The sequence below is a fragment of the Apteryx mantelli genome, chromosome 4 (genome assembly GCF_036417845.1).
Source record: "Apteryx mantelli isolate bAptMan1 chromosome 4, bAptMan1.hap1, whole genome shotgun sequence".
NCBI classification, from domain to species: domain Eukaryota; kingdom Metazoa; phylum Chordata; class Aves; order Apterygiformes; family Apterygidae; genus Apteryx; species Apteryx mantelli.
Window position 1 is genome coordinate 66,043,312 of NC_089981.1, and position 19,645 is coordinate 66,062,956.

The following is a 19,645-nucleotide window of genomic DNA, read 5'->3' on the forward strand; positions in this document are numbered from 1 at the left end:
AATAAGGTGGAACCAAAATTCTGTACCTGCTGTCAGTCACTTTTCTGTGCATCACTCTCTCCCTTCTGTCTGTAGCGCTGTCTGCAACAGTCCAGAGTCTTTCCTTCCTTCAGCTTTATGTTTTCAGAATTGTGTTAATTGTTTGTGGTGTATGGGTTTTTCGGCATCACATGGTGGGAAAGGTCAGCTGTCAGAAATAGGCCTGTCCACAACTGATAAGGCATTCAAGAGATTGGATTTGACTCATTTAGCACCCTCCCTGTAGACATGGAGTCTGCTCTGCCGCAGAAAAATCTGAAGCAGGAGGGGAAAAAGCCCAGGATGAAGTTGGAGCATGCACCATAGCACTCTGGCACTCCCTCCCCTCTCACCCGCATACACAGCGCAGGAAGTCAGCTCACTTCCACCATACTTGCATCCTTATACACACTGTGGACATCTGTTCTTATGCCCTGAGATTATGTGCATCCCCTCCTCTTTTTACATGTGGTCAAGATGTATTCATTTCCTCTATGTACATACATGTATATATGCATCTCCTCCTCTATGGGTGCCCTGAAGTTACATAGGTGAGTTGTTTCATTCATGTCCTAATACAGGCTTTGTAAGGTATACAAGGATGTTTATTCTTGCACATTTTACATATATGCTTGCACACCAACTCAAAGCTGGGTTTGTGTGCTTTTTCCACTCCCCTTGTAAATCTCTTCATACTAATGTGTGCTTCCTTTCATACTGTAACAATGAGCAAACCTCCTCTTTGTGTCTATATCACACATGTCCAGATGTGCTGTATATGCCTTTCCGCAGAAACACGCTGTGCGACTATACTGCTTACACATACATCTTACAGTCAACCAGATGCCATTATACCTGTATATATATGCCCCAGGTAAACACAAAGGAACTTGCTGTTGTGCAGACGTAGCAGAAGCCCGACGCATTTCTCATTGCATACAAATGCATGCATTTCTGCCCCTAAATAATTACTGGCCAAAGCCACTCTGCCAGCTTGTAACAGTCACTGAGCAGGCTTGCCTGTGGCTTTGTTTTGAGAAGAATCATTGTGCCTCAAATTGAGTTTGGAGACTGCTACTTCCATGAAGGGTTTTAATGATCTCTCACAATGAGCATAAACGAAGGGCAGCACTTTTATTTGGCAATAAATTTTGATATCATGGCAGTACTGGGGTTCAAAATACACATACTGCTAAATAATACTAAAACTATGAGGAGCTGACATTATTGCAAGCTCTGTGATAGAAGTCCTGTGCACTGCTCTTTCCCACTCTGCATCTCTTTTCCACCTCACTTTTGCTTTTCACCCTCCCTTGCATCTCCCCTTTTCACAGGCGTGGCTTACCCACTCACTGGTATTGAAAGAGGATAATTTGTGAATCATTATTGCGTTATTACAGCGATTAGCTTCTAACTATTTTTCTATTCACACATCACACTGGAAGGACGTCCAGAGGACTCCCTACTCAACAGCAAGTGTGACACCTCCTGGAAGACTGGTGCTAACACAAGCACACGTGCACCCATCTCTTAGGATGCTGTCTAGCTGCTTCTGTCTTTCCGGCTCTCTTCTCTGACACCTTCCACTAGTTTTCTAGAATAGTGGCCTTCAATAGAAGCAGGATTTTCTCCTTCTCCATGCTCCTTATATCTGTTCTAGTTGTGAATGCATTTTTCACTTTCTCCTCTCAATCACAGTGTAAATCTTTATTTCCATTCATTCCTGCAGTCTTGGAAGGCTCCCATTGACACTTACCAGGATTTATCCCAAGTAGGTCGGGTTCTACCACATATGTAGGGAATTCTGTTGTTGCTTCCTAAGTGTCCCTTTCCCCAGTGTTACAACTTTTCACCAACATCAGTAAGTTTGGGGAAGGTATGGTAAGGAACACATATGCCACACATGCATCCTGTCTGTTAGCTGAATATCAGTGTTATTGCCTCTAGACCCAATAGTAAACAGACTTGAATACTTAGCATTAGGATAAGTATTGGAATTTGACTTCTATTTTTTAAAAGGCTAAAAGAGTAAGGGTAGTGTGAACCTTGAGATTGCTGTTGAAGAACAACAAATTTTTCTGAGGTGGTTAATATAGTGTTGCTTGTTGGCACATAAGTTGCTTTATGTTTTAAGAAAAAAAAAAAAGGATAGTCTGCTTTTGGTCAACAGGATACTGAAAAAGATGGTGAACAAAGAGCTCAGCTGTACACTTGCATGCTCTTACCCTTTTGTGCCTGCATGCACATCCTACCCAGAGGGGCTGTGTAACAACCCAGAGGCAGAGATACCTGTACAAGAGCAAGGCTGGTGAATGTGCTGAATCTTGAGTTTTATGTTTAGGGTGCTGCCATGTTCTCTCTGGTCAGTTTACACTGTGCTGCATGTTTAGTCTGCAAGGAAAACATTTCTCCTGGGTATTATGTTCAGAGATTAGCATCCTTATCTTTTAGAATGATGCACCAAGGGAAAAGTAAGCTAAAAGAAATGCAGAGCAAATAAAAACATCAGAATAAGTATACGGTAACGGCAGTAGGAATTGCCCTCACCTGTGTCAGCAGTGAGGAATTAGGTGGTTTTATGCCCACGGCACCATTATGGTATCTAAGTGCTTGACAAAATTAGTAGCAACACACTGCTTTTCCTGCACCTACTGGGTGCAGGAACTGGGGTGGGGGGATGAAATTGTTCAGGAAAATGTTGCTTTAAAAGAAAAGGAAAAAGTATATTTTGTTCAGCCAAAACAAATTGTGAATTTATATGACTATATCAGATTGTTTCAAGCAAATTCTTTTTTTAATTTGATGTATTGAGCATCATCCATTTCAAAATAAATGCGTTTCATGCTTTTATTTGAAAATGGAACTGTACTTTTTTTAAAGAAATGTATTTTTAAGGAAGTGTAAAACATAAAAATGTATTTTCTTTTGAGTCAAGCAAGACACATTGTCACAGAATTGTTTTTTTGTCTCTTTGGCCAGTGAATCAGAATATAAATAATGGGCACAACTCTAGCATATAGTGCCATAGTCAGAGTGATACTTGGAGTTTATTGTTTCTTTGCAAATGGCAGACAATGCAAAATCACACACTGATAACAGTACAGTTGTCTGCATTTAGCAAACAATAGAAAATATACGAAAAAAGAGATACCCAGGACACTATGTATGCTCCATATACTCTGAATGGGCACGTGGGCTTCTCCTCACAGCTGTGGAAAATATCTTGTTTTGCAGAGAAGTTTCATTAAACTCGTATAGTATTCTTTTCCCATAGGTCTCAAGGACTTCACCTATGTTTTTGTTGTCTTTGTAATACAGATGGAGGCAGCTGAGGTTAATTAAGTGCCTCAGGTTGTATGGTAAATCAGTGGCAAAGTCAGGGATAAAATGCTCTAGTCCTGACTTCTACACCTGTAGTCTGTCATTTAGATCAATTTTTGTGTGCAATTTAGAAGATGTCTGAAAAAGATGTTGTTACCAGCCATATGCTATAATCTTTTGCAGACATATGTCTGATTATTTATTCATTATTTTGGTACCAATATTTTTGTAATCAAAGGATTTTAGCTATAACATTTTATGAATGTGTTTTTCCAGCTATTTTGTGTGTTATCAAAGCAAATGATGCTGGTGGTTTCTGGAATAAACGGTTCGATCACAGGTTTGGATTCTTCTGAGAGACCTTTCCCTCTTCCCCCTTCTGCTTCCCTTTAGAAACAGACAAAAAAAGGTGGTTCAGTCAGTAGGGGATCTGTGGATCATATTACTGATGAATTTAGGTTAATTTAATCTCTGTCTACTGCTGAATGTGCTGCACTAAGGAGACTTTTTTTGTGATACATCTGATTTTCTTTTTCCTCTCAGAGCAGGTTTCATGGAACGAACTGTAATATTACTGTTGAGTGAAGAAGAGTTTTCCAGGGTCGAGGAGCAAAATATCTTCATTTCTGTGAATTCTGATTTTTTTTGGATGGTTATGAATTTCAACCCTGTATGTAATAGTTGAATATTCCAAAAATTTAAAGCAGTCATCCTTCTAACAGGCTAAGTGCCATCAGCTCTATTATATATATATGTGGAATATATATATTATTATATATGTGGAAGTAATACATTGAAATTGCTTTTACATTTTTTACTAGACAAAGTATGTAGACTGTTTGAAGATCAAGGACCTAGAAGATGCCCTCTTTTCTTTGACTTAAAGATTCCAGGACTGTCATGACTATTCTACCTCTTTGCTCTCATTCTTTGCTGTGCAATGGCCCAAATTCATTAGGAGAGATGAGTCACTTTGCAGGGCTGGCTCTGGACCTCTTAGGCACAGTTCGCAGTTGAGGGGTCAGAGCCTCTCCTTTGTTGGAGTCAGCCCAAAGAGACTTGTCCAAGGACACAGGCAGCAGCACATGAGGATTGAACGTTGGGCTCCAGAGCTCTAGTGCACTATCTTAAGAGAAAGCAGTTCTTCCCTCTGTTTTCATTAAGAGATTTAGAGTTCAGGGGAATAATAGATTAGTCAAGTTTGACAAAAAGAAAAACGTTTTTAAGTCTCCTTGATCTCTTCTGGGCTTAAAGCTGAAGACCTTTTAACAAGCAATGTCTGCTAGACTCAAGGGGTAACCTGTAAAGCAGCTGATAAAGGAGGAGGGGGCATGACTCATGGAAGGCAGTTGACATTCTCCTGTGTAACATGCTGCTTCCTTTGCTCTTACTGGTGAGATGAAAGGCCTTTTTGGGGTAAGATAAGAGCTGCTACAGTGTGTGCAAAATTTGAGTTCAGCACTGAAAGAGCACTGACTGTTGACTGCATCTCACCATTGTGTTTGGCTCCTAAGCTAACACTGCTCCTCCCATCTCTTAAACATGATGAGAGATGTTGTCCTCCACTGATTCTTATCTATACAGTTTCTAATGTGGATACAGTGATTCCAAATTATGTAGATACAAATTAGTGAGAATGATGGGCCTGAAGAAAAAATAAATGACACTATTCCTGGAAAAATGAACATTATCTAGAACGATTTAAACGTAGTAAGCATTTGGGATGCTAGTTTTTTTGTTGTGGGACTGCAGCTCAGACCTTGAAAAGGCTTTTCCATTCTAACCTCTTTCCTTGATTTCACAGGCAGCTTTTTTCCAACAGCAAAAGTACTTTTTCTTGTGAAAATTTATTCCCATAATTGTCTTTGAGTCAGAATGATATTCTTTTGGTAAGGTTTTATTAGTTCAATCAGTTCAAACATCTCATTAATGGCATCTCTACATAATAAACATGCTTTGGAAATGTTTAAAAGCCGTCTTGCTCCATACTTGTAAGACTCATAAATGTTTGTCCTTTTTTCATGTACAGATCGTGTTTAGTCCTATATGAAAAATATGGTATTTTAAAATATAATCTGCAAATCAGGTAATTATGTAGATGCTCTTACTTTAAAGTTTGTGGAGTATAAATGCAGTATATGGCATGACTCTCAAAGCTTTTGTGTATGTATCAGCATCACTGTAAGTGATGTTCAGAAGATGCTTCATGCACAGAAGAATGTTTCTCACACTATTTCTTAAGTACCTAAATAATAAAAAAACTCCATAATACTTTCCAAACAAATACTTGCTGAAGTTGGATGAGTCCTTTGCTTAAACTGTCTTGTTTTATCTATCTTCTCATGTTGCTGTTGATTACCAAGAGTGTGTATATGTGTGTGTATGAGAGAGCATGAGACATTATGAGAAGATTTGATCAGTGGTGTCAATGTCTGTCATAATCCCATTACATCACTGATTCAATCAGGTGGTGTGAAGAATAATCAGGCTAGGAAAAAAAAATATTTGGATGTATTATTTTTCCTGCTCAAAGGCTAAAAAGGAAGAATGCAATAAAAGTTTGCACAATTTAATGGGGGATGCAGTCATCTGCTGTTTAGCTGTTACTGGAGTTTGTCACTATCTCTTTAAAATAACAGTCTGATCGTTATTAAACAGAACAGTTTTGTGTTACTAACATAAATCTGGATGAGCTGCTTTGACTGCTTCTGAGGGCTTTCATTAGGATTTCAGCATTCAGTCACTGGACAACTCTTTCAGAGACTGATGGAAATAGTTGACCTTTTTTGTCCTTCAGAGGTGTTGGCTGAGTTATTTTCCCTGTGACATTTGATGTACAGTTTCTCCTCCCCTGAACTCTGAGGGAACATCAGATACACATGAAAGTGATTCACAGAATATAAATTTTTCATTGTTCTACAACATCACAGCATGTTGGAGGATCATAGATATTGTAGGTCACTCTCAGGACAGCCCTTCTGGCCAGAAGAGAATTACCTCCTAGCATATTTCATAGGGTTTTGTCCAGACTGGTATTACACCACTTCCTTTGGGAGATGATGCCTTGGTCTCTCATGGCTCATCATCTGCAATGGCTTCTAAGTCTATTTTCCCCTTAGTTCACAAAGTTCAGATTTGGAATTTTCGAATCCTAGTTATTCTTTCATGACCTCGCTATGATCCAGATCAAAAAATTTCTTTCAGCTCCATTAGAATTTTTAAACTCTAGGACTGTTGTTGACAATAAAAGTTAGTATAGAAAGAAGGCAAAGGTATACCTGCTGACACTAACATGTTTAGTCACATCCATGCCCAGCTATTCAGTAACACAGCAGATTACTGCATATACAGGAACACCTCTTAGCTTCAGCAGTACAGGAAGATTGCAATAAAATTCCTTCCAAAAACACCCCATTCAATTGTGCTTGCTAGGATCATTATCTTATCCAGTCATCCTATTAGAAATAAATTGGATAATTTCCCTGTATTACATGTCATGCTGCCGAAAGCATAGCTGATGCCCAAATACAGTAAGTTCATAGCCACTAATAAATAACGTGGTTATGCTGTAGTATTCCAATGATTCCACTAGCATATTCTTAGGTGAGGAAGGCTCATCATTCATGCAGTGGGACTAATGCCAATAGGGAGAGCGGTTGCCTTTTTTTCCCCCTCACGCATAGCTTCTCACAGGCCTTCTACATAGCTGTATTTTATAAAGCTGTGTTATATTCTTATTACACTGAATTCATTATCTATCCACAGTACCTTTGGAACACACTGGTATTTTTCCTTCTATGTTCTGGATTTGTTCTGAATTTGGTTATGATCAACAGGAAGATATCTTTTGTCTGTCATTGTGGATGGTAGTCCTTTATTTTAATGTTAATGGTTCTGTGATCAGTGGTCAACTTTAGAAGCAGATCTATTTGAGGAAAGTTTCATATCTGTAGGATTTTCCTGTGTTACAGGGAATTATTAAGTAGCAGGGAGAAAAGGATCCTGTAAATACTTTCTCCGTATTGACCTCTGTTTGACAGAAGGTCAAGGGAGGATCCAGCTGTTTTGCTGCCTCAGTCATTAATGCACTGGGGTTTGGCAGAGAAGCCTGACACGTGACAGCGTTAGACCATTCCTGGATTATCAGACAGCACCAGCTTTTCCATGCAAAGTACAACAAACCACACAGATAAGGTAAAACCCACCAAGCACTGGAGCAATTATTAATTCTCAAGCAGTGCAGAGAGTTTGCTTTTCTTGCTGACGGAAGACATGCTCCAGTGTTGGTTGTAAACCTATCCCCAGTCAGGTAGGGACCCCCTTGGGGTACTGGGGGTACTGCTCTAAAGCAGTGGGTGTTGACAAAAGGTTAGCAGTTGACTTCGGTTTATTAGGAGAGCTACTTAAAGTTTTCAGAAGGTGTCAAGAAAGGCATTCTCCGTTTTATTTTTCTAAATGTTTCCTAAATTTGTCTGAGGCCAGAAAACCTGAGCAGATGCTATTTTCGTTGAGTATTTGACTTCCTGCCCTTGGGCAGAATCAGTGCTTCTAGGATGTGCTATTTCCAGCTTCACAAACATAAAGCATTTAGATAGTTTGAGGGTTCATCCAAAACTTTGGAGGCTCCCCTGCTATGCATTGCTTTGGTGGGGTGACTTCCTAAGAGGACTGGAAGAAATAAAAGAGCTTGGTTTCCCTCTGCACATGCTTAAGGACTAGTTGAATGAGCCTAAGATTGGGAGCTAGCAGGTTGTGAACTGAAATGCTTCCTATACTACTGAGTTCCTGGTGGCCATGAATATATCCTTTAAAATCTCTGTGTCTTAGTTTCCTTGTATGTGACTAGACGCCACGCTTTCTTGATCTCCTAATTTGAGTTCTCCTTTGTAGAAAGAGCTTTAACAGAAGCACGTAGCAACAGCTTTGCACATGAAAACTGAAGTTAAAAGTCACTGTCTGGCTCTCCTGAATGGGGAGTATAGCTGTATACAATATGGAAAGATCCCCAGTCTTTACCTGTCTTGGGAACCTGAGACTCAGCAAGCTCTGGGGGTTTCTGCAGGGCTGAGAGGGGCCAGGAGCTTGGCTCAGGTAGCGATGGCTGTGCATTTGTTTCCATTCTTGCTACCTGTCCATAGTACTTAATGGCAGCTGCTTTGGGAATTTGATAGCTACAGACCTGAGGCTTGCAAAGTAGGCTTTGCAGTGGGGTGGTGGTGGTAAGTGCTTCATATGCTAGCTGTGCAAGTTAGTGATTAGTCAACATAGGTAACATTTTCTCATGCCTTTAAAGTGATGGGATGACTCCACTAGCTCAAGGACTTGGTCTGTGATGGTCAATTTGAAGATCATGGGTTTCACTCCTCCTCTGTTGATTTCTGTGAGGCTTTGAATATGTTGTGTTAAATCTGAATGTGGAGTTTTATATGCTTCTGACAGCGCTGTAGAGAATTTAGTTGCAGAGAATTTAGTCATGTAAATGTGTTGCAAATAATGTGTTTAAAATAATACTAACAAGCAAAATGGAATATTTAATTGTTTACATGTACTAAGTAACCTGCTTTCAGATTCTGATTTTTGTTTATCTATCTAGTGTTAACTGTGTTAAAAATTAACACTTGCAAATCATGTATAAATCAGTAGTTTGCAAACATTCTAAATGCTGCTGCAAGTAAACTTTATTTTGATGCACTGGAAAAGAGTTGCATTGTCACAGCTGAACAGCTCAAACATCACTGCCGGGTAGTATCATTTATATAGAGAGAGTTTCACATTCCAGCAAAATCGGGGCTTGGTCCATTTTTCCATGTAACGTAAACCAATGCTTCCTGTTGACGTTGAGTTAAGTTTAGCTATCCTAGGTTAGTCACATTGCTATGCAGAAGCTCTTTGGTACCCTATCAAATTGTTTCAAGAATATAAAAGCCATAAATACCAACAGTGCAATTTGGCATTGTTCTTTGAATTCCCTGTGTCTGATCTCCTTTTTGTGGAAAGTTTGTGGAGCCTTCAGAAATGTATAGCACGATGGTCAGGAGTTAATAAATAATGGATGATTTACCGCTCTTTGGTCTTACAGACGTCACCAGACCGTGCCCACAAGCACAGGGAGATACTGTGAGACCTGCAGCCTACTCGGGGCTTTGCTCCACTAAATCGTGGGTTGTGGAGACCACGTGCGTCCCTCGTTGCCCTCCCTGCTCTCCAGTGACTCCCAGGTGCTTCTCTGTGGCAGACACCGTCCTGGGAGCAGGCGGCAGGGTCGCACCGCAGGGGCCTGCGGCTGCCTGGGCCGGAGGGGCCGGGAACCGCCCAGCGCCAGTTGCAGCTGGGAACCGCCTGGGCCAGTCGCGGCCGGTTCCAGCCGGCTCCCTCAGGAGGGTCAGACCTGCCGGCCAGAGGGGCTCGCAGTGCCGCTGCTCGCGTGTTTAGGAAAGGGCCGTAGCCGCCAGGGGCAAGAGATGCAGGCGGAGACACACAGGGCGTGCAGGAGAAGACACAACAGGGGACTCGAGGAGAGATTTGAAGAGGTGCGTTTGGAGAAATGAAATGGAGGAACGGAGCAGAAAGGGGCAGGGCTGGAGGCGCTCTCTGGCAGAGGAGGCACGCCTCTGAGGAGACTGCGGCCCCAGGGACCCCTGCCAGGGGACAGGTGCAGTATGAAGCAAGGAGCAGTGGAAGAAAAGCATAAGAAGCATGGAGTGGCAGGAGGAAACCCCTAAGCACTGGGCCCAATATCCTGCGCCACCCCTTGCCTCACTGAAGGAATTGTGGGCGGGGGGGCTAAGTATAACCTGTGGCAAAAACAAGGGAATTGAGGCTAGGAAGGGGGAAGGAGAGCTGGTGGACTGAAGTTGAGCCTGAGGAAAGGTGCTTCCCTACGTGTTTAATTGTTTATGTCGTCTTTGTTTCTCAATGCCCAAATCAGTAATAAAGGTTTATGTTAGTTGCAGTAAATTAAATTAAATGAAATTCCCCAAGTGGAGACTGTTTGCCTGTGACAACATCACATACATCAGAGGGTCCTAACATGCAGCCCAGCGTGGAATGGCTGTGCTTGGTAAAGAGCCTTCCCTGTGTTGGGTCAGGCCACAGGGCTAGAAAGAGGCCACTGTGTTGCAACTTGGAGGAATACGCATAGCTCTCTGGAGCTTGGAGCCTTGCCTGTGCATGAAAGCCTTTAATGTGGCCATGTGGTCTACCAGTCACCCACAGATCACAGTTTAGGAATTATTGTTTTGGAGAGTATATTTACTTTGGGAGTTGTGCTTCTAAGACATTGGGTAGAAAGGTGTGAATTTCAACTGGCTTGGGTATGCCAGCAAGATTTTAGTGTGCAGTGTTTCTTACGCAAATTTAATGTCTATCCAGAGGATAGACAGGCAGGAGCCACAGGAGGAGGAAAATAGCTGTAACAATACATGAATCAGAAATAGGTGGCATTCTCCCAAGGCTCTCTGATCTGCTTTCAGGAAATAAAAACAGAAAGGATACAAGGATGGATCAGGTCCAGAATCCCATTTGTGACAATGGTCAGCAGCAGATGACCAGAAGAAACAGATGACTGTTGCATGCAGGGGTGGGTTGATATCTCCTTATATTAAAACTAGTGGTGCAAGTAAAAATGTAAGAGGAATATCTTTCTGAATTTTCTCTGCCATGTTTTGATGAGTCTGCAGTGGTTGCCTTTACTTATATTTAGATTTCTAATCTACTCTTTGTCTTCTCCTTTGTACTGAGTAGATCAGTGAGATTCTGTCTAAGTGGCTGAGAAACTGTAAATGCGCCCTATTAATATGTCTTGTACTGAGTGAACAATCAACCCCCCGTACCCCCTTTCTGCCCTCCCCCCCAAAGACATTAAATGTGTATTCAGTGCTTCACATATCTATGGCTTTGGGAAAATGGCTTAGTTGTAATGATTCTGTTTGACTCCTGACCTCAGATGCCAGTTATTTGATCAGAATTACCTGCAGGTATATAGAGCGTGTGTCTGACTTGATTGTAACACATTTCCTTCCGAAGGATGAGAAGTGACTAGGCAGGGGAATTACCACAGTGGAGAGTGTTGTTAAGCTCTTGGCTCTGACGCTTGCAGAACTGCAGTCAATATAAACGCTTTGTTCTTAGGCTGGTTGTATATTAACACAAGCATATGTACTCCTTGGTGGTAGATAAATGTATTCAGGACAGAATCATAGAATCATGTAATTTGGAAAGGACCTCCAGAGACCATCCAGTCTGACAGCCTGCTTAGAGAATGTCCAGTTAGAGCAGGCAGCTCATGGCCGTGCCCCAGCTGAGTTTTGAGTATGTCCAAGGTTGGAGATTTAATGGTCTCTCTAGGCCCTTCTTACAGTGTTTGACCACTTTTGTGGTGAAACATCTTTTTCTTATTTTGGGTCAGAATTTCTTGTGTTCCAATTGTGTCTATTGCCTCTCATCCTTTCTTTGCATACCTCTGAGAAGAATTTGGTGCCGTCTTTTTACGCTGTCCCATTAGGCAGTTGTAGATAGCAATAAGGCCTCCCCTGAGCCCTCTCTCTTCTTAAGACTGAGCAAACCCAGCTCTCTCAGCCTCTGTGTATATATCACCTGCAGCAGTGCCCTGAGCATCTTGGTAGCTCTCTGCTAGACTTGCTCCAGTATGTTCACATCATTTTAGTACTGGGGAGCTCAATACCAGACGCAGTACTCAACAAGTCCCTAACAGAGGGGAAGAATCAGTTCACTGGACCTGCTAGCTGCAATTTTGCTAGTAGAGCCCAGGCTGCAGTTGGCCTTCTTTGAAAGGGCCAACTGCTGACTTGTATCCAACTTGTTGTCCACTGGGACCCCCAGGTCTTTTTCTGTAAAGCTGCTTTCATGCCAGTTGGCTTCTAACCTGTGCTGTTGCATGGAGTAATTTGTGTTACTCTATGCTCACAGGGGTATATAGACACACAATACACTTACACAAGTGCAAAGATGGGTTACAGCTGCTGTCATAGAGCCTAGATTTTTTAATGAGTTCATTCTGTGATACCCTCGATCAAGACTGCAAAAGTCTATGTTTAACTCAGACGTATCATTTGAGGATGGTATGTATTCATGTTGCAACATTGTGCTGTTTTGTGACTACTATTTCATGCTGTGAAGACACGGATTTCACCACATAGTTATTTTTCAAGAATAGCTGTGTCAACAAGCATTTTCCCCTCAGTCTTGTATTAACAAATTCTGGCTAATCTTTATTAGGATTACCAAATGAGACAAAATGAAGCAGAAAACTGCTGTTAATATGTCAATGGCAATAGCATCAGCACTTGCCTTATGCAGTGGATTGTAAGTAGCGATAGCTTGACTGCTTGCACCATGTAGTTGTTCATGCTCAGACTTGCTTTCATGGCTGGGAGTCAAAAATGTGCCACAATACTGAGAGAGGAGGTCAGTAGATCTGTATAGACTCCACTGTAATGGAATTATCTCCTGGAATGTACTGGGAAGAAATGGGCTGTCGACAGCCCTCCTGCAAGCTCTACCATCACAGTCTTGTATTCCTTCCATTGGGTGAAATCAGGGTGCATAGCTGACTGTGGTCACATTAGTGCAATTTGGTAGAAGAATTGGTTCTGTGGGGCTGTGGAAGCCCAGATATTGGGAAGCAGACTTCCAGCTTACGCAAAGGATTTTCAGGTTTGCATTTCATTCTGTAGAATGACATTCAAATGCTGCTTCCAGACAGTAAGAAATGAGGCTACTGATTTTTCCCTACTCTACTCTGCATACATGAGATTTTATTATTTAATGAGGAAATATGTCATGTGCTGTATGAATAATACCTTGGGTTTATTTCTGCTGTACTAAAAAGATATGCTTTTGTATTAACAAAACCAGATAAGGTGATCAAACAGGCAAAGTTCTGAGAGGTGTTTACCACCAACCTTGCTTCTTACAACTGCGGACAAATGTTTTACGTGGACTTCCTTCCTACTCTTAAGAAAGAAACTATAGGGCACTTCAGGTAGCTCTCTTGTCTGCTGGGTCTCTTAGTTGAAAGAAAGGGATGGTTCAATCAGTATTACATTCTGGTGTCCAGTTTAGATTGCCTAGCAGATGAATTGTGATTACCTAAGGTGACATTAGTAATTAATCTAAATATTAATCTTTGGGGAGGACATTAATTCCTTTTGGAACATTTATGCGCAATTCATAGGTGATGGTTATGTGGTTAATAGTGGAGTCTTCCATTGTTTTCCTCAAAAGGACGTAAATTGTCTTGTAACAGTGTCTTTAAATGCGCTTTTTGCTAGATCCACTGTATACTTCTGAATGGTCCCTGTGGTGATAGTTCTTTCTGCAGTGGAACTGAAAACACAACCCTGAAATTTATAGGGACTGTGGACCCTGCTGTTAATTCTCTTGATAGCCGTACTACAACAGGAGCAGTACAGTCATTAACCTGTCATGATATATAATTGTATGGAACATTAATGGTGCTGTGGGATTTCTCAAAAATTTCATAATGATCTTAAATCTCTTCTTGGCTAACTGCTAAATAGTTTTTTTTCTGTTTCCCTTTCTTCTTTTTCAGCACGAGATGAGAACATGGCCACTTTCCGTGGTTCAGAATATCTTTGCTATGACCTGTCTCAAAACCCCATCCAGAGCAGCAGTGATGAGATCACTCTCTCCTTCAAGACATGGCAACGCAATGGGCTCATTCTGCACACTGGCAAGTCGGCTGATTATGTCAACCTGGCTCTGAAAGATGGTGCGGTCTCGCTGGTCATTAACCTGGGGTCTGGGGCCTTTGAGGCCATTGTGGAGCCTGTCAATGGCAAATTCAATGACAACGCGTGGCATGACGTTAAAGTGACGCGCAACCTGCGGCAGGTAATGGTGAAGGGGAGAAAATGCTGGGAAAACTTCATTCTGTTTTACTTGGACGGGACAGGTGGGAGGGAGTAAAGGAGGAATGGGAATGCTTGTTGGGATCATCAAAGTCTCTCTACATTTTCTGTATCTCGATATCCAAGGGACAATGAAAGACCATTAGTTGAAGAGAATTTAGCCCCGTTGCTATCTCCATTTCTTCTTTATTAATTTCCTCTTTTTCTTAGTTTGATTTAATAATAAAAACTTGTGACATAGTTTTACTTTCATCTCCCTTTTCCTGTTCTCTTTTTTGTTCTTTTCTATGTTATTATTTCCTTAATTGTGATTCAATCTTATCAGTAATAGTCTTGTTGCATTTATTTACTGTGGGAACGGAGTCTTTTTCCAGCAGCCAACACTCTATACCTCTCTCCTTTTTTCTTTAAGTTTTGTTAATTGGTTTAACCATTGCCATGATGTCATAATTCTAATTCTGGAAGTCTTTGGTTTTCCTTTATTTTTTTCTTTTCTTTTGTGTGTGTGTGTGTGTGTGTGTGAGTGTGCAGGTATGCAGGCTGGTAGGTATGCATGTAATTATTTTAACTTTATAGCTTTGGAATGAATTGGCTGGAGTCTTCTTGATTTTCTGTTCTTTTTCTCTTTTTTATTTTTTCCCCTTATTTCTGTAATGAGAGTCTACTTTATTTCTTATGTCTCTGCCTATGAGACTCTTCTGTTGGCTGTGAGGACTGGAAAAGTGGAAGGACCAAAAAAGCCAAGCAACCCCAGCCCAATCCAATCCTACAATTCCACTTCGGAGAAGTTTTGTCTGATTTTACCACTGTAATTTTGTATATCTGCATACAAATTTCTAAGCAGACAGCTCTATCAGGTGATGTATTTGCTAGTAGGCTAGCCTTAAAATCCTTAAGTCTTCCTCATGAAATATATATTCAGACATAAATAGATAAGATAAAATTAAATAACCTTGCTCTGAAAGCTGGTGAATATATCAAGTCACTAAGGCCCATCTGCTGCATGATAAATGAGGTTTATGCTGTGGATATGCATTATTTGGTGTCTTGCTGATTGGTAAAGGCAGCATAAATAGCTTGTAAATTGAGATTTTAAAATCAATTTGTGAAAACAATGTGTTCTGTTTATTTGCTCATTAATGTGAATGTTAACACAACCCCTAATAGTTTTGTTCAAGTTTATACAACCTTATTTGCTGAGAAAACAGCTTTTGTAGTAATATTTTACAGTAGCTAAGATAAAATGTATCTGTGAGCATAGGCTAATCAGTACCAAGGGTCAGAAAGAGTCTCAATTAATAGATATCCATAGATGATTTGTCTGTTATGGGGGTTTCATGTCTTTCTTTCAAATATTTGGTGTTGGAACTGGATATAGTTGTATTTCCCATTTGAATTCCCATATTTCTATATGTTCAAGATGTCTGGATATTGGAGGACAGATTTGTGACCTAACTTTCACAAGACTGCTGCATCATTACTGACAGCAATATTAGTCTATTTTTACTAGTTTCTATGCAGATGCAAATTTAATTTCTTATGCAGTGGATGGGTCTTAATGATCCTGTCTTGTTCAGATACTTGCATCGTTCCATTAAAGGAAGATACAGCAACTGGTTGAGGCCTGTCAATCTGGAATGGTCAGAATATATCACTTTATTTGATGTGTTTGTTATTTTTAGATGTTGTGAGAATGGCTGGTCTCTGAATATCTCTGAATGGTTTATTGGTCATTTTAGTTAATCATACTTCTCTTTTTTTGTTGGAAATCAATTTTCAATGGGAAACTGTGCCTGAAGCAAAATATATCCATACTGTGTGCCAGGGTAGGTTTGGATCTTGAAGAAGTAGTAAGTGGGGAAGGGGAAGTGTGAATGGGAAGCTCTTAGTCTCCTTTCCTAATCTTTCACAGGGTGGTTTTGTTTTGTTTGGTTTTCTGGATCCACAACTAAATGGAAATATGTCTATGCCTCTTTGTCTTTGACTAGACCAGAAAAGTTTTTTGGCAATCATTAGAAGCAGGGAAGTCCCTTGCCAGTTAAGTAGCACCCCAGATTTCTACTCCTCCTGATCTATTCACTCCGAGTATTTCCATGTGATCTTGAATTCTTAAAGAGTCTTACCTGACTGGGCAAGACAGGGAATGTTTTAATAAGATGGCTGTGCCATCCTATTAAAGGCCAAGATTAAAATAAAAAAAGTAGCAGAGATGATTTGGTGTCCAATTCTATTAATAGTCATGACAGAATTCAGTTCAACCAAGAAATGTCTATAATGCTGGAATTTTTTGGATCCATATATTTTCCCTAGATACTTTCATTTTAACTTCTGGCTTCTAAGTTTAGTCTCAAAATTATGGCATTGACCCAGAACCTAAAACTGCCTAGAAATTGGAGCCATTGAGGCCTTGAGGAGAGGCAATCCTGGTAGTCCTGAAAGTTGCCATCCAAAAATTATTGGTAAGTTTAACCACCAGTTTTCAATAAAGATAAGCCTTGAATGCTAAGGTCTTCCTGTCAGGTTTTGCATATGCTTAATTTTAATTGATATTACAGAGGATCAAGAAGTCTTAAAACCCTTCAGTCTTCAGGATAAAGAGTTTGAAAGAGGTTGAAAACTTAAATGACTGATATTTAATTAATATTTGCTATGGACATGTTTCAGGACACAACTGAGAATGGTCACCGTACATCTTGACCTTATAAAGGCTTCATTTAACAAAAAAAGATAAGGACACTCTATTTTAACAGCAGCTTCCAGCAGCTTGTATATTCTGTGTGTGCGTGTGTGTGTGTGTGAGAGAGAGAGAGATGAGGGGGGAGGGAGAGAGAGAGTTTCTTCATCTGTAAAATACTTAACTATTTTTCAGACAATCTATTTGTCTTAGTTTAGTAATTTCTGTGAAGTCCTTTGAGATCTTCATGCAGAAGATGTAGTAAAGGACAAAGTATATAATTTTATATGTAATAAATTATCTACTAAGCATCTTCCCTGACACAAATTCACATGCAAACTTACAGTATAATATGGTCTGGCTCATTTGGAAAAGTCTGATTTCCAGCTGTGCCCATATTTCTTCAAAAACAGAGGATGCAAAGAATACTGAATACTGAGGTTTCATAAGGAAATTAATAGCCTCCTTGTAATTGGTTGAGAACATTGCACTAGAGAGAAATACATTTCTCATTAAAATGAACTCAAAATAAAGTTTAGAAATTCCAAGATTATCATCCAGAGCTAAAACAATTCCAGGTAAAAAGGCTAGCAGGAGCTTCAAGATGCCATCTAGTCTACTCCTCTGCACTTTTTGGCAGGGGGGAGAGGAGGAGGATTTGCATAATTTCTTGGCTGTTCCTAGAATTCGAGCAGTACTTTTAATAGCTGGGGTTTCTGCCTGGTATTTTTTGGAATTGTTAAACATTTTTCAGCTAAGCTGGAAGAGTACTAAGTGCTTTGTTTTTTTTTATATCAAGTGATTATCACAGTAGTTAATCTCCTCAGGGACAAACCAAGTGAACCCACAGATTCCGTTGAGTAGTGATTGTTAATGTCAAAACAAATCTCCTTGTTTATTTATCTTATTATTTCAGTTAGCACTAAACCCTGTTTCTGCCTTGTGAGAAACCTTTACTAGAAATAGGATCATTGCTGTATTTTACTGACTGAATGTCAGACTTTCCATGTGTCTTCAGTTCTGCTGCTGACACTCCATGTCATTTTTGGCATGCTCTGTCCCCCACTCTGTACCACAACTTCCTTATTTGTAAAAATGGATTTAATAATAATACAGCAGATCCTCAGAGTGAGACTTCTTTGAAGATTTCAGAGGACTTGGAGTTCATTGGACCCAAACCACCAACTGCAGATTATTATTATTATTTCATTTCCAAAGATAAATAAAATAGACCTTAGAACCTGATGACATTATGTTCAGTCCCATGAAGTTCTCACAAACTTTATTTCCTTAATCAATGCACAACTTTCTGAAATGTCCAAGAAGATAGTTTTACATGCGGCAGGACAGATCTTATTTGTGTAATTTAGGATAATTTTTGTCAACTTGGATCAGAATGGAGCAAAGACTTGGACCCTGCACAGGCTGCACTTCTCTATTAACACTGAAGCTAGTCACCATGCAAAATCTTCCCCAGATGCTAAAAAGCAAGCAAGAAACTCTATAAATTTGAGCAGCTGGCATCTGTGTGCCTTCGGAGGGAGCAACAAAGCATCTGCAAAGCTCTGCTAAACCGAACTAAGAGAACCAACTGGTGAGTTCCCCTAGCTCTGTAATATAGATGCGATATTGCAGACAAAAAGAGAGACAGTAAGTATTGTCAACTGTTCGTCTCCCAACCCTGACACAGGCAGCCTGACACAATTCTTCTACACAATTCCTTGACACAGTTCTTCCTACCTAGAAGTTCATCTCTTATACTCTCAGATCACACAGGTGAGCTACAGGCAAACAACCAAACACATGTGTTTTTGTATGCTTCTCCTGAAAGTCACAAACTCATCTGCTGTATAGAAACCTGGAAACTGGGAAGGCCATACTGAAGAGGCTTGGATTCATCTTCATCTGCAGTCTCCAGCCAAAGGAAATTTTGGCCTGCTTACAGTACTGTGCAGCGCTTTAGGGTAGTAAAGCTTGGAAGAGGAGCAGGCATGCAGAGATGGTGGTGGGTGGAAGAAGGAGTCATGACTGGGTTTGTGCTGAAGGGGCAAAATGGTGTGTACATTTGAGGGAAAGGTTCTTGTTTGGGGGAGGCACCTTGATGGGTGTTTGAAGAGTAAGTATTGCACTGTTTTGACTTAAATCTTATCCAGGACTGGATCAATGAGGGTGGGAGTTAATGAATAACACCAGAGTGGGAAGACTAGGCAGCACTCTTCCCCTTTACAGTCTAGATGGCATGGTTCCCCATAGAGTCCTGGTCATATTGTCCTCTTTCTCACTCTGTGTGTGTCAGGCGCCCCACGCCTTTTTTTGAAAGACTAACACTAGACCATTCATGCAATGTGTCATTTTTACTAACCAACTAATGTACTAACACCCTAACGACTCATCTTTGCTTTAAGTTATTTTAATTAACAATCGTTCTGTTCACGATTTTTTAATTTCCTTTCTTCCCCCTTTTCCGCAAAGCACTCAAGCATTGGACACGCTATGGTAAACAAACTACATTGTCTGGTAGATATCATTCTTATTGTCTCTTTTTTTGGGTTTGCCGTGTGTTACCTGCCTTTTCCTTCCCTTACCCCCCCCCTTTTCCCCCCTCCTTTATACTTCTTCCTTTAATTTTATTTTAATTTCATTGAAAGCACACTTCTTTTTTTTCTTTTTCTTTTTTCATTTTCTTTTTTAAGAAAAAATTGCGAACAAAAAAAAGCAAACAAACACAACTTTTCTGGAA

General features: G+C 40.4%; 1 protein-coding gene across 1 annotated transcript in view; it reads left to right on the forward strand.

Moving 5' to 3' along the window:
• LOC136990960 (neurexin-3) overlaps window positions 1-19,645 on the forward strand; it is a 309,599-nt gene that overhangs the window by 205,750 nt on the left and 84,204 nt on the right. Inside the window, exon 2 of the mRNA XM_067295682.1 lies at window positions 13,913-14,214. Within this exon, the coding sequence (XP_067151783.1) occupies window positions 13,913-14,214 (302 nt within the window). The remainder of the gene's footprint in view (window positions 1-13,912; window positions 14,215-19,645) is intronic.